Source organism: Sciurus vulgaris (genome assembly GCF_902686455.1).
Source record: "Sciurus vulgaris genome assembly, chromosome: 3".
Lineage (NCBI taxonomy): Eukaryota > Metazoa > Chordata > Mammalia > Rodentia > Sciuridae > Sciurus > Sciurus vulgaris.
The window spans coordinates 54301911-54314141 of NC_136463.1; the positions used below are offsets into that span (position 1 = coordinate 54301911).

Here is a 12231-nt window from a genome sequence, read left to right on the forward strand (position 1 = left end):
TTCTGCAATACCTTGAGCAGAGGACAGGTTTTTTTTTTTTTTTCCCTTGGACAGTGCACATTTCTGCTTTCTTCTGACAATTTTGGTTTGGAAGTATGCAGTCCCTGCTCCCCAACGTTCAGACTCCCTCCCCATGACTCTCCGCTACCCTGGGCCCCAGTAAAGAGAGAGACTATGACTTGTTCTCTTTAATATCCACTCATCAATATTTTGTTACAATAATAATAAAAATAACATCTGTTTTCAAAATCCACAGGGAATTATCAAGGGAGGAGCTTGTCTTGGGCTCTTACCCCTCACATTTGGGAACTCCTGGCCTAATCCCAGGCTCTTTCACTTCCTGCCACCAGGTCCAGCCTCTCTTAGTGCCTGAAAGCAGGGTTTTCTGGACCCATCCTTGCCAGTAAACACAGTGTCCTGGGGGGTTGTGACTAGGCGGGAATCAAGGGATGAATGGAGGTGTGAAAAGATATGGGCTTTGGGAGCTGGTGAGGTGAAGAGTGGGGAGGGGCGTTGTAAGAGAAGAATGGGAATATTTATGTGGGATAAAGTGAATAAACCCTGGCAGCTTAGAGGAAAGGGCAGGTCTGGAGCTTAGGTGAGGCAGAAGGGACTGGGTGCTAAGAGAGCTGCATGGGGAGCTGGCAGCCCGAAAAATCTGCAGGGAAATTAGGGCCCTCAGTGAACTTGGAAGAGTCCAAAGTAGGTGAGGAAGGGGGCGGCCTTGAGATGGGCCCAGGGGAGGGTGCGGATCCGGAGGGAGGACCCTGACCGCAGGGGCAATAGCCCAGACACCTGGCAGAGGTGAAGCTGGGGCCCAAGGGAACTGGTTGCTGTAGCAGAGAATTCCTCTAGGCAGCGCAGGGCCAGCACATCATCCACCAGCAAGTCCAGCTTCAGGTAGACAGACTTCCCCTCATCAAAGTGCACCTGGGGCAGGAAAGGGCAGATAGAATCTAGGCCTCTGCTTGCCCTCACCTTGGTTTCAAATATCCTTAGAGACCCAAGTATCCCATCCTTCCCAAACCCCAAATTTTCCCTCTCAGCCTTGATCTTGACCTCTTCCTTCCCCCTAAACCAAACCCTTCTCCCCTCAGTTTCTGCTGTACCCATGCAGCCAGGTGGGGCTTACCTGACAGTATAGGTAGTAGAGCCCAGGCCTGGTGACTCTAAATTCTCCAATCTGGCGGTCATAGCGCAGAGGGTTGGAGCTGTTGATTTTGGCTTCCTCCCAGCCACTCACTGTCCCATCCACACCTGAACATGAATGTTCAGAGATAAAGAAAAATCCCTTTACAGGACTCCCACACATTCCCCAAGGATCCATTAAGCTAATAAACATTTGGGGCCCACCTTAACCTGGAAGAGATATCAATTGCCCAAGGTATGGGAGGAGCCATGTCCTACGGAGCCAAAAATAAAATTGGAGATTGTGTGAAGAAATCTAACATATATGACCAGAAAGATTCAGGACAAAACTGTCACCAGTGGTTGTTTCTGGGGAGCAGAGCAGGATTGAAGAAAAAGTGAGGGGCTTTGCATTTTCTTCACCTGTGTCTACATTGTTTGCCTCTTTTATGTTGAGTATGTGTACATACATTACTTGAATCTCTAAAATTAAAAAGGATAAAATGATATCCCAGTGTTCACAAACCTGTATGGATAAAGTGTGGTATATTCATACAAGGGATATTATTCAACCATAAAAGGAATAAAGTATTGGTGCATGCTATCATGTGGATGAACATTGAAAACATTGTGCTAAGTGAAAGAAGCCAGTCACAAAAGGACCACATATTTTATGATCCCATTTATAGGAAGTGCCCAGAACAGACAAATCTATAGAGACAAAACAGATTATTGGTTGCCTAGGGCTGGGGAATGAGGAGAATAGGAGGTGATATCTAAGGGGCTTCTTGTGAAGGTGAAGAAAACATCCTAAAATCACTGTGATGATTGATGGTTACACAACTCTGTGGATGTACTAAGAACCATTGGGATGAGTGAGGCTAAGGGTATAGCTCAATGGATAGAGTTCTTGCCTAGCATGGGTTTTTTGGTTCTGTCCCCAGCACCAAAGAACAAAAACAAACAGAAAACATTAGGTTATACATTTTAAATGGGTGAATTGTATGACATATGCATTATATCTAAAAAAAAAAAAAAAAAAAAAGATCTTTTACCAAAAACAAACTCTAGAGGGGCTAGGGATGTAGTTCAGTCATAGGGCACTTGCCTAGTATGGGCAAGGCCCTGGATTCCATCTCCAGCACCACAGAAACAAACAAAAAGAAAGAAAGACACCCCTAGGGCTAGGATAATTGCAGATTGCTAAAAAAATAATAATGATGGAGTATCAGGTAGTTCCCAGGTCACCAACCCAGCCCATGCTTGCTGTCTGCTTCCCCAATCTAATCTCACACTCCTCTAATCACTCCCTCCCACCATTCTGGCCTTCTTCCTGTTCCTGCCAGGGGCCAAGCTCAATCTCCCTCCCTGCAGAGATTTTTAGTGTTCTTCCCTCTTCCCAGGATTCCTCCCTGGCTGGCACCTTCTGTCTGCTGGGTCACCCAGTTTAAAAAAGTCAGCCCTACTGGGTGTGGTGATGCACACCTGTAACCCCAGCAACTTGGGAGACTGAGGCAGGAGGATCACATATTCAAGGCCAGCCTCAGCAACTTCACAAGGCCCTAAGAAACTTAGTGAAACCCTGTCTCAAAAGAAAAATAAAAAAGACTGGTAAAAATGAAAAGGGCTCAGTGGTAAATGGCCTCTAGGTTCAAACCCCAGTATAAAAAAAAAAAAAAGTCAGCCCCATCCCTGCCTCCATTAATCTCTTCACTCTTCTGTTTCTTTCCTAGCAGTCACCAACATGAGAATATATCTCATTCATTCATTCACATTTTAGTTTGAGATCTGACTACCCCATGAGAGCAGGGGCGATTATCTTTTTATTTTTTTTTCTTTAATACTGGGGTGATTGAACCCAGGGCCATCCATAAGGCAAGTGCTTTAGGACTAAACTAGCCCTTTCTTTTTCTTTCTTTCTTTCTTTTTTTTTTTTTTTTTCAGTTGTAGATGGACACAATACATTTATTTATTTTTTTATGTGGTGCTGAGGATCAAACCTAGTGCCTCACATGTGCTAGGCAAACACTCTATCACTGAGCCACAACCCCAGTTCCAAAATCTAAAGATTTTGTTCTGAGACAGGGACTCATTAAGTTGCTAAGACTGGCCTCAAACTCACCATCTTCTGGGGATTACAGGCAAGCTCCATGATGCCTGGCTTCACATTATCTTTCTTTTTTCTTCTTCTTCTTCTTCTTCTTCTTTTTTTTTTTTTTTTTTTTTTTAACATGGGGGAATTTTTTTTTAAACCACCAACAATGAACAAAAAATAAAATTCACTCACTCAGCTGCTGTTTCAAAATTTCAGTGTTAGTTTTTGCACACCCTTCCCCCGACCAGCCCTGTTTGCAAGAAACTAAAACATTACATCTGGTGAACAGCAAAGATTCACTACACCTCAAATGCAGAACACCTATGAAGCAGAGGTATGTTGGCTTTTTAAACAGAAGCAGATTTTAAAAAAAAAAAAGGAGAAGGAAAGAAAGAAAAGAAAAAAAAAGTTGCAGGACTCCTTCAGTTCCTCACTAGTTTTAGAAAAACTTTCCAGAATACTGCTACACACAAATACACCATGTTTCAGTGCTTCAGAAGGTTCCCTTTGGGGGCTGGGGAGATAGCTCAGTTGGTAGAGTGCTTGCCTTGCAAGCTCAAGGCCCTGGGTTCGATCCCCCCAGTACCACAAAAAAGAAAAAAAAAAAAAAATGTTTTCCTTTGGCTGTTCCATTTCCATTTCTTGTATGGAATGGGTATACCAATCACATGAATCTGCCGTCCCCTCACTGCCATGCTGCCTCAGATGGTCACCTCTAGACAGAGAACAAGTGCAGGCACCTTCTCCCACCCTCCCACTTCACATTACCTTTCAATTGCCCACCTAAGAGTGACTTCCAAACTCCTTTCTGACCTGAATTCTGGCTTCCGCAGACTCATAACCCACCCTATTCTCTAGCACTTTCTGCTTCAGCCACATTGAACTTCTCACAGCTCCTCAGGCCCTTGGCAAACTCCAGGCTTTCACACGGTGATTCCCTTGCATGCAACAGCCTGATCTCTTGGTCGCCTTACACTCAGACTTCAAAGCCCAGTGATGCCTCACTGTCATAAGGAAGGAGCCCCTAGATCCACTCTGAAGTTGTTTTGTCTTCCTCTATCCTGTCATGGATCTTTGGCTACTCTCAGTATTGTTCTTGTCACATGCCACTGCAATTACATATTTATATGCTGTCTTCTGTCCTAGACAGTGACTCCTTGAGCACAGGTCTGGGTGTGACTTGCTATGGTCACCTAGGCTGGTCCCTAGCAAACAGCAGTTTCTCCGTATGTGTGTGTTCTGTCAATGAATGAATGGATGCCTTGGGTAACTGCCAAAATAAGTGATCTATACTGAGCGGTGGAGGGCTGGCCTGGCCATGAAGAGGAGGGAGGGGAGAAGGGAAGGGAGGGATCCTAGCTATGGAACCGGCTTGGGCAAAGGCTGGTTGTGGTCAAAGGGCAAAGTGCGCCTGGAACTATGGACAGTGCCTGGGGTCACTTGTCTCACCACACAAAAACTTCATCTTCCCCAAGACAAGGATTTGGAACCATCTCTCCTCAAACTTCCTGTTCCTATCTCCCTAGTTGTCTGGAGGACCTCTCACCTCCCCTTACAAAAATCTACAAACCTACCTGTTCTCTCATTCCCCTTTGACCCCCTTGTGATGATGGGAGATGTGTCCTCTCTTCCTGATGGAAAGCATCCCCTCCCAGTCTCTTGGACAATGCCCCTGGAGGATCCCCAACCCCACCCCCGCCAGCAAGTGCACCTCTCACGTGGACCATACGAGCAAAAGAGCACACTCGACCTGGCTTCACAGCCTGCCTCTTCCTAATATCGTCATAACCTTGGACAGTCTCCATCCTTAATCAGAGGTTACCAGAACATCCTTCTTTCAGAGCTATTATGAAGATCAGACAGAATCAAATATATGAGAGCTAGCCATAGTGTCCACCTCCAGAAAAAAGCACTCAATAAAGCTAAGAGGAATATAGTATTGCTTAAAAGGACTAACTTTCTCCCTCCACCTATTGGCTCATATCTCTGCTTTCTAAAACTTCTGAAAAGTGTGGTCACTATCTCCAATTTTTAATTTTCTTGACTCAGTCCACACAGGCCTGTATTCTAACTCCACCACCAAAACCTCCATCATCAAGGTCACCAGTTGACTTTAATATTACCAAACCCCAGCAGTCATTTCTCTGTTCTCATTTCATGTGATGAATCAGCTGGTTCTATACAGCCCAGCCACATCCTCCTTCTTAAACTAGTGTCTTCTCTTAGATTCCAGGACACCACCCTCCCTGCCTGGGTTTCTTCCTTTCTGTCTGCTTCTCAGTCTCCTTGCCCAGCTTCCCTCCTCTACCTTACTTCCAGATGGCCCAGAGCCATCTGGACATCCCTGGGTGTCTTATCCAGTTCTGTAGCTTTAAATACCGTCCATATGGCCATGACTTTTTTTTTTTTTTTTTTTTTTTAAACCCAGGGACACTTTACCACTGAGCTACATCCACAGCCCTTTTTATTTTTTATTTTGAGGCCAGGTCTCACTAACTTGCTGAGACTAGCCTCAAACTTACAATCCTCCTGTTTTGACCTCTTTAATCACTGGGATAGTGTGTATACCTTGACTCCCAGGGATGACTTCTGTCTTCACAGGTCCTCACCTAGCCTGAGCTAGTCTACTATCCAGCTATCTATTTGTGAAAATCACTTTAGTATTGTCTATTCACTTGTTTATTATTAAACATCTCAGTTAATTATTAATTTACACATATTCCAACTTACTTCTTCCTTGGTAACTTATTTCTTGTAAACCCTGTCTTCCAAAGTGGCTTTATCATTCCCAGAGATATAGAAATCAAAAAGTTGAGTGCAACCGGGCACAGTGGCACATGCCTGTAATCCAGCAGCTTGGGAGACTGAGGAAGGAGGATTGTGAGTTCAAAGCCAGTCTCAGCAAAAAGCGAGGCGCTAAGCAACTCACTGAGGGCTGGGGATGTGTCTCAGTAGTTGAGTGCCCATGAGTTCAATCCCCGGTACCCCACCCCCCAAAAAAAGGTGAGTACAGTGCTGCACACCTGTAATCCCAGCTATTTGGGAGGCCGAGACAGGAAGATTGCAAGTTCAAGTTCAGCTTGGGCAACTTAGCAAGCCGTCTCAAAATTTTAAAAATTTAAAAGGGTAGGGGATGTAGCTCACTGATTGAGCACCCCTGGGTTCAATCCCTAGTACCAGGGGAGAATTTTTTTTTAATTGTGAAAATAACATTTGGTCATGGTTATGGATTCAATGGTATGAAGGGATAAGTGGGGAATGTAAAAGCCTTTCTCTCTACTCCCATGTCTATTCCTGAAACATAATCATTGCAGAGCTGGGAATGTAGCTTAGAGGTAGTGTTTGCCTAGCATGCACAAGGTCCTGGGTTCCACCCCCAGAACCCAAAAATATATTTTTTAATTCAGATGTTATTTGTGATTCCTCACTTTCTCTTATTCTTTGCATCAGACCCACAAGCAATCCCTCCTTATATCTTCAAATAACATGCTGAATCCATCTACTTCTTTTCATCTCTTCTGCTAACACCCTGGACTGGACCTGTCCTCATGTTTTGACTCCTGGCCTTCCAATTGGAAGGACATTTCAGGTGAGGGAACAGCATGTGCAAAGTCCAGAAGAGGGCACACTGGAATGCAGAGGTATCAGCCCCACAAGCATGGAGAATGCATAGCGGTTGCTTGGAAATAAGGTTGAGACCAGGCCATTAAGAGGCAGGCCAGAGGCCAAGCAGAGAAGTGATGGGATAATGAAATAGAAGTTTCAGGGGGCTTAGCTTGGAAGGGTAGATGGGGCAGAGTGAAGGGATGGGGAGGGTAAGGAAGGGAGAAGGGGCCAGAGTGGGTTTGAGATTCTGAGGTGTGGTGCTGAGGTGGGGAGTGGGGAAGGAATGGAAGAGATGAGCAGAGAATAGAAATATTTGGAGGAACAATGATGAGGGCATGAACCCCTGGAATACAGAGCGGGTAAGCAATGAATCCCAGGTGCTTGAAGACTGAAGGCTAACAGAGAAAGCTGGGATCACTCATTAAGAAAAGTCAGTCTGGATTATGGGGAGGGCAAGGGTCTCCCCAGGTTCCCAGGCATGGATCATAAAGAGAACCAAGCCTGTGAACTTTGACGAACCAGCTTCTGGGATTCCTAGACTGAAGGAAGGGCAGGGTTGAGAAATCAATGGGTTTGAAGGATCCCTTTCCCAGGAGGCTACTGCTATGGGATGAAAGGGGAGAGCTCAGAGGTGGGGAATGGGGTCTCACCTGCCTGTGCTCCATCCTGTCCAGGCTGTGGATGAACTGTAAGACACAGAGGCATTGTTCAGACCTGACCTGCCCTTCTGTCACCCTTCCAGGTACAATTCACCCATCACCCACCTTCATAGTGGGCAGCAATCGCTCTGCGAGTCCGTGCTTTTCGGCCTTTAGGAGCTGAGAATCAATAAGAGACAGATGAGCAGAGTGGATCCCTCTGGAGGCCCAGGAGCCACTCCCCAGTCCTGCTCTCCTCTCAGGACCCTGGCATCCTTGATCTTGTCTAGACTTCTGTCCTCAGACCTCAGACCTCATCTTCTTCCATAAATAGAGTGACATAATTTATCATCCAAATCAGGATGTTTCTGAGAGCAAAAGGGGGTGCTATTAATAATCACAATGGCTGGAGGTGTAGCTCAGTAGTAGAGTACTTGCCTAACATATGCAAGGCCCTGGGTTCAATTAACATTGAGATAACTGGTGTAACGGTGCAAACCTGGATACATGGCCATGTGGACATCCCATTCATAAGTGTCTTTGCTAATTGGGTCCTAGGCCACTGACTATCCCACCCTGTCCTCATCAAGACTCCAGAGATCCTCCTAACTCCTAACTACTCCCGCTTCATATCTGAGGTAGGGTTGACAAGAAGCACGTCTATGTGACAAAAAGAGCTTCATAGTGATGGTTATAATTCCTAGGTTTGAGTCTCAACTGTTCAGTTGTGTGACTCTGAACATCCCCCTTCGCCCTTTGTGCCTCAGTTTCTCTTCAAGGGTAATGATTTTTGCTCTGCCCACTTTACAGGGCTGTTGTGTTAACAAAATCAATAATGAACCCAGAAGCCACCTTAGACTGGCCACTATTGTCATTCCTAGAGGGATGCTCACCATTTCTGCGAGGTCGGACTAGTCGTTTCAGGAAAGGCACAACGCCCTGGCTTTCCTCTGTCTGGGGGTTCAGTTCCTAGAAGAATTAAGGGCAGGGCTCAACCAGGACCTCCCAAAGACATAATCAAAGACCAACAGAGCCTGTCAGAAGAGCAGCCAGCCAGCAATGGGCACAGAAGTCTTAGGGACTGATCAAGCTTAGGGGTCAGGTCCAGGTCTTCTTTCCTTTCTGGAGATCAGTCACACCTTCTTGCCCTCACATTCCCTGCACAGCACAGACCCTGCACTCCATTGGCACACTGCACAAATGCCTACACTCAGTCATTGTGCCTGGGCAATACACACTGCACATAAGAGCATCCATCTCCCATCGCAGGATAGTATAGCTCATAGTCTCACTAAACCCACAGCCAATAAACACTTGTATTCAGGTGGCAACTGGGGCACAAACTTCTTATATATGGTGGTCACTCTCTCTCTCACACAGACATACCCACTTATGCTGCGGTACCCCCCCAGACACAGAGACTCACACCCATGCATGTGAGTCTTCATACACACACACTGGGCACAAACCTCACACATAGCTGGCACAGCTGCAGCCTCAGCTCTGACAAGTTTCCCCTGCCATGCAGCCCACACACAGTGCCCACACCTACTCACCAGCAGCTCTGGGTCCTCCTCTGCCATCAGCTCCCCCTGGGAAGGCTCCTGCTGGGAAGGACGCAGCGTCACCCTGTTCTTCTCCACCTGACATCTCGCCCTCCACCCATCCTCAGGTCCCCTGGCCCTCTGCCCACCCGACCCCCATCGATTCCTCTGCAGTCTCTGCTCCTAATGTGCCCCTGGAGGGGTGTGCTGCCAGGCCTCACCTGGGCAGAAAGCGATGCCCGGCTCCCCAGGCTGACCACGGCCAGCAGGAGGCCAAGGCAAGCCAGCGCCAGGCCCAGGCCCAGCACAAACGGGGCCAGCAGGGCGGTGCCCGGCTCCCCCTGGCGCCCCCTCCGCCTCTGGCTCCGACGGGCGGCCATGGGGGCGGGGGGCTGTGCCTGCCTCACCGCCCCCCCATCCCGGGACCCGAGGGATCGAGGGAGGGGGAGCGGGCGGGCGGATCGGGCCGGGGAGAGGGAGGGGCAAGGGAAACGGGGAGGGAGGGGTGTGATGAGGACAGGAAGCAGGACACTGTTTATGTGTGATTAAACTCCGAGCCTCCCCGCCGAGCACCGTGCACGCAGCAAGTGTGCAGCCAGCAAGTGTGCGCCCCAGCGATTTCAGCGCACCGAGCAGAGCACCCGGGCCAGAGGAACGCAGTGCCCAGGCGTGCACACGCGGGCGGAGGTTGGTGTGCGTGCGAGGGCGACGGCGATGGGACTGTGCATCTGATGACACTTCAGGCAGAGGCCGACGAGAGGGAGCGAAAGCAGAAATAGCCAGGAACCCCACCCAGGCCTGTGTGCGTTGGGATGGGGCTGGGGCCCCTGGAACTCTTACTGGACAGTCCTGGCCAGCGGGCCTCCGACCAAGAGCTCAGCACTAGGCAGTGAGTGTCTGGGGTTGTTATTCCCTTAACCTGTAAGGTGAGGGCCAATGCACATTTAGACACATTTTAATTTTATCAGCGGCATCTAAAGACTTTACTCTCCAGGAGGTAACTAGAAAAGAGTCTGGACATCAATTAACGTGGTCATATTTTCACTTCTTTCAGCAAAGCTCTTGGTAGTCGATTTAAACTTTGGTGTCCTGCAGCTAGAGAATGCAAGATAGAGAAAAGGTGCATCCTTAGTATGTTCCCACAGTGTGCTTCTCTGGAGACATGTGGGCCATTTCAGCTGACAGGGTTTATGGAGCTCAAAGTAAAGCTGCAAGAGCCCCATACATGAATTTGGTAAAACTGGGCCCTTTTGCCATGAAAAGTTTTGCAAACAGCAAGGTCCTTAAAGGTTTATTTAGTCTGTAATGTTCACTTCTGCATATTTGCAGTGAAAAGTATTAGAAAAAAATTCTGTTACAAGAGCAATTACAGGACAGGGGAGTAGCTCTGTGGTGGAGCACTTGAGGTCCTGGGTTTATTCCCCAGCACTAAAAATAAATAAATGAATGAATAGAAGAGTAATAATTAAACACTATAGTGAAGCTGAGGCTCTAAGTAAGGTAAGAATAGGAACATCTGCCACGGTCAGTCCTGGTGATTTCTTCCCTCACTCCTCTCTTGTAGACTTTCTCTCTGTTCTAGAACCTGCTAAAGGACTTGTGTGTGCTTCAGGATCTCAACACATGTAATTCCCATACTAGGAACACTCAGACCATGTCCATTCCCAGCTTAAGGCACTTCGGGGGATCATCTTTAAAATTTAGATCACTGTGCCCGGTGTGGTGGTGCTGGTACAGTTGCCCATGCCTATAATACAAGCTACTAGGGAGGCTGAAGCAAAGGAATGGAAAGTTCAAGGCCAGCCACAGCAATTTAGCAAGACTCTGTCTCAAAATAAAAAATAAAAATGGCTGGCGATGTAACTCAGTGGCAAAGCAATCCCCAGTGGGTTCAATCCCAAATACCACTAAAGTAAATAAGTAAACAATAAAATTAAATTGAGACTTCCAACTCCCTTCAGTCTCTGTTCCAGTGTCCTTTATTGCTTTCTTAGTTATTGCAATTTGCAATGATATGTTTGGTTACTTGGGTATTGTGTATTTCACCAGCTACATTGTAAAATATTATTGAAGTACTTATCTCTGGGTTAATCTGCTTATTGTCTGTCTCTGGGATGCAAACTCTATGAGGATGTTATTTACCACTATATCTCCACCACTTTGTCAAATGCTAAACTCCTAGACTCCTAGACACCACTCCTAGGTGTGGTAATTATCATTACCACACCTGTTGAATATTGTGAGGCTAATTCATTGCTGACCCCTCACAGTCTGACTGTGCCTCCTTGGAAAAAGTGCCAGGCTGCAATATTCATTGGGATATTGAAGTCTGAGTTAAGGGATGGGGTCTTTCAATGCTGAGTAGGGGCAGGGGTTGCTTAGGAGTGGGAAAGGATCATGCCATAACATTTTCGGATAAGTATAACAAAGGGACGATTTTGAGGCGAAGGGTTCAATCTTAGAGGGCAATTGTCAGTCAATTCTATCAAAGGGTCTTTCAGAAGAACCATGAAATTAATTTGAAACATTCAGTTTATCTTCCTGGGCAACAATTCCTTGATATAACAAGTTATGCCAGTGAAGACAGTGGAATAATCATATCAATGTGACTCTTGCATTAGTAATAACTGTATGGGTACACGGCTTCAGTTCTCAAACTACGGCAGCAATACCTTGGACATAACAGATGCTTAATAAACATTTGTTCTTTTTTGGCACTGGGGATTGAACCCAGGGGCCCTTAACCACCAAGCTTTTTAGTTTTTATTTTGAGACAGGATCTTACTAAGTCACTTAGGGCCTCACTAAGTTGCTGAGGCTGGCCTCAAACTGTGATACTTCTACCTCAGCTTCCCAATTCACTGGGATTACAGGTTTGTGCCTCAGTGCCCAGCTAAACATTTGTTTGTTAGTAGAAATGAAAACTCCAGAGAATAAGGATCGTGTATGTCTTCTTCATTGTTTATACTCAGTGTCTAGTTCAGTGTCTGGCAAGTGGACAACATTCAGTAAATCTTTTTTTTTTTAATCTGTTCTATTTAGATATACATGACAGTAGAGTGTATTTTTGACATATTCTACATACATGGAGTATAACTTACTCTAATTAGGATCCCATTCTTGTGATTGTACATGATGCGATGGTGTATTCATATACTTCTTGAATGAATAAATGGACAAATGCTTTATTTGGAATTCTAGTGGTTGACATTCAATGCAG

At 46.4% G+C, this 12231-nt stretch overlaps 1 protein-coding gene across 2 annotated transcripts; it reads right to left on the reverse strand.

Annotated features, from left to right (window-relative positions):
* Positions 1-173: 173 nt before the first annotated feature.
* LOC306657343 (tumor necrosis factor ligand superfamily member 12) lies at positions 174-9529 on the reverse strand. Of its 2 annotated transcripts, none has more exons than XM_079133261.1 (7): positions 9233-9529; positions 9024-9074; positions 8361-8436; positions 7594-7647; positions 7480-7515; positions 1133-1257; positions 174-930 (listed from the first exon to the last, which is right to left on the reverse strand). In XM_079133261.1, exons 1-7 carry the CDS (start codon positions 9389-9391, stop codon positions 679-681), a joined length of 753 nt encoding a protein of 250 aa, XP_078989387.1. In that variant the 5' UTR covers positions 9392-9529; the 3' UTR covers positions 174-678. The 2 variants fall into 2 exon arrangements, with proteins under 2 accessions (XP_078989387.1, XP_078989388.1); XM_079133262.1 differs by having other exon boundaries at positions 9024-9071; positions 9233-9522.
* Between the last annotated feature and the right edge of the window lie 2702 nt (positions 9530-12231).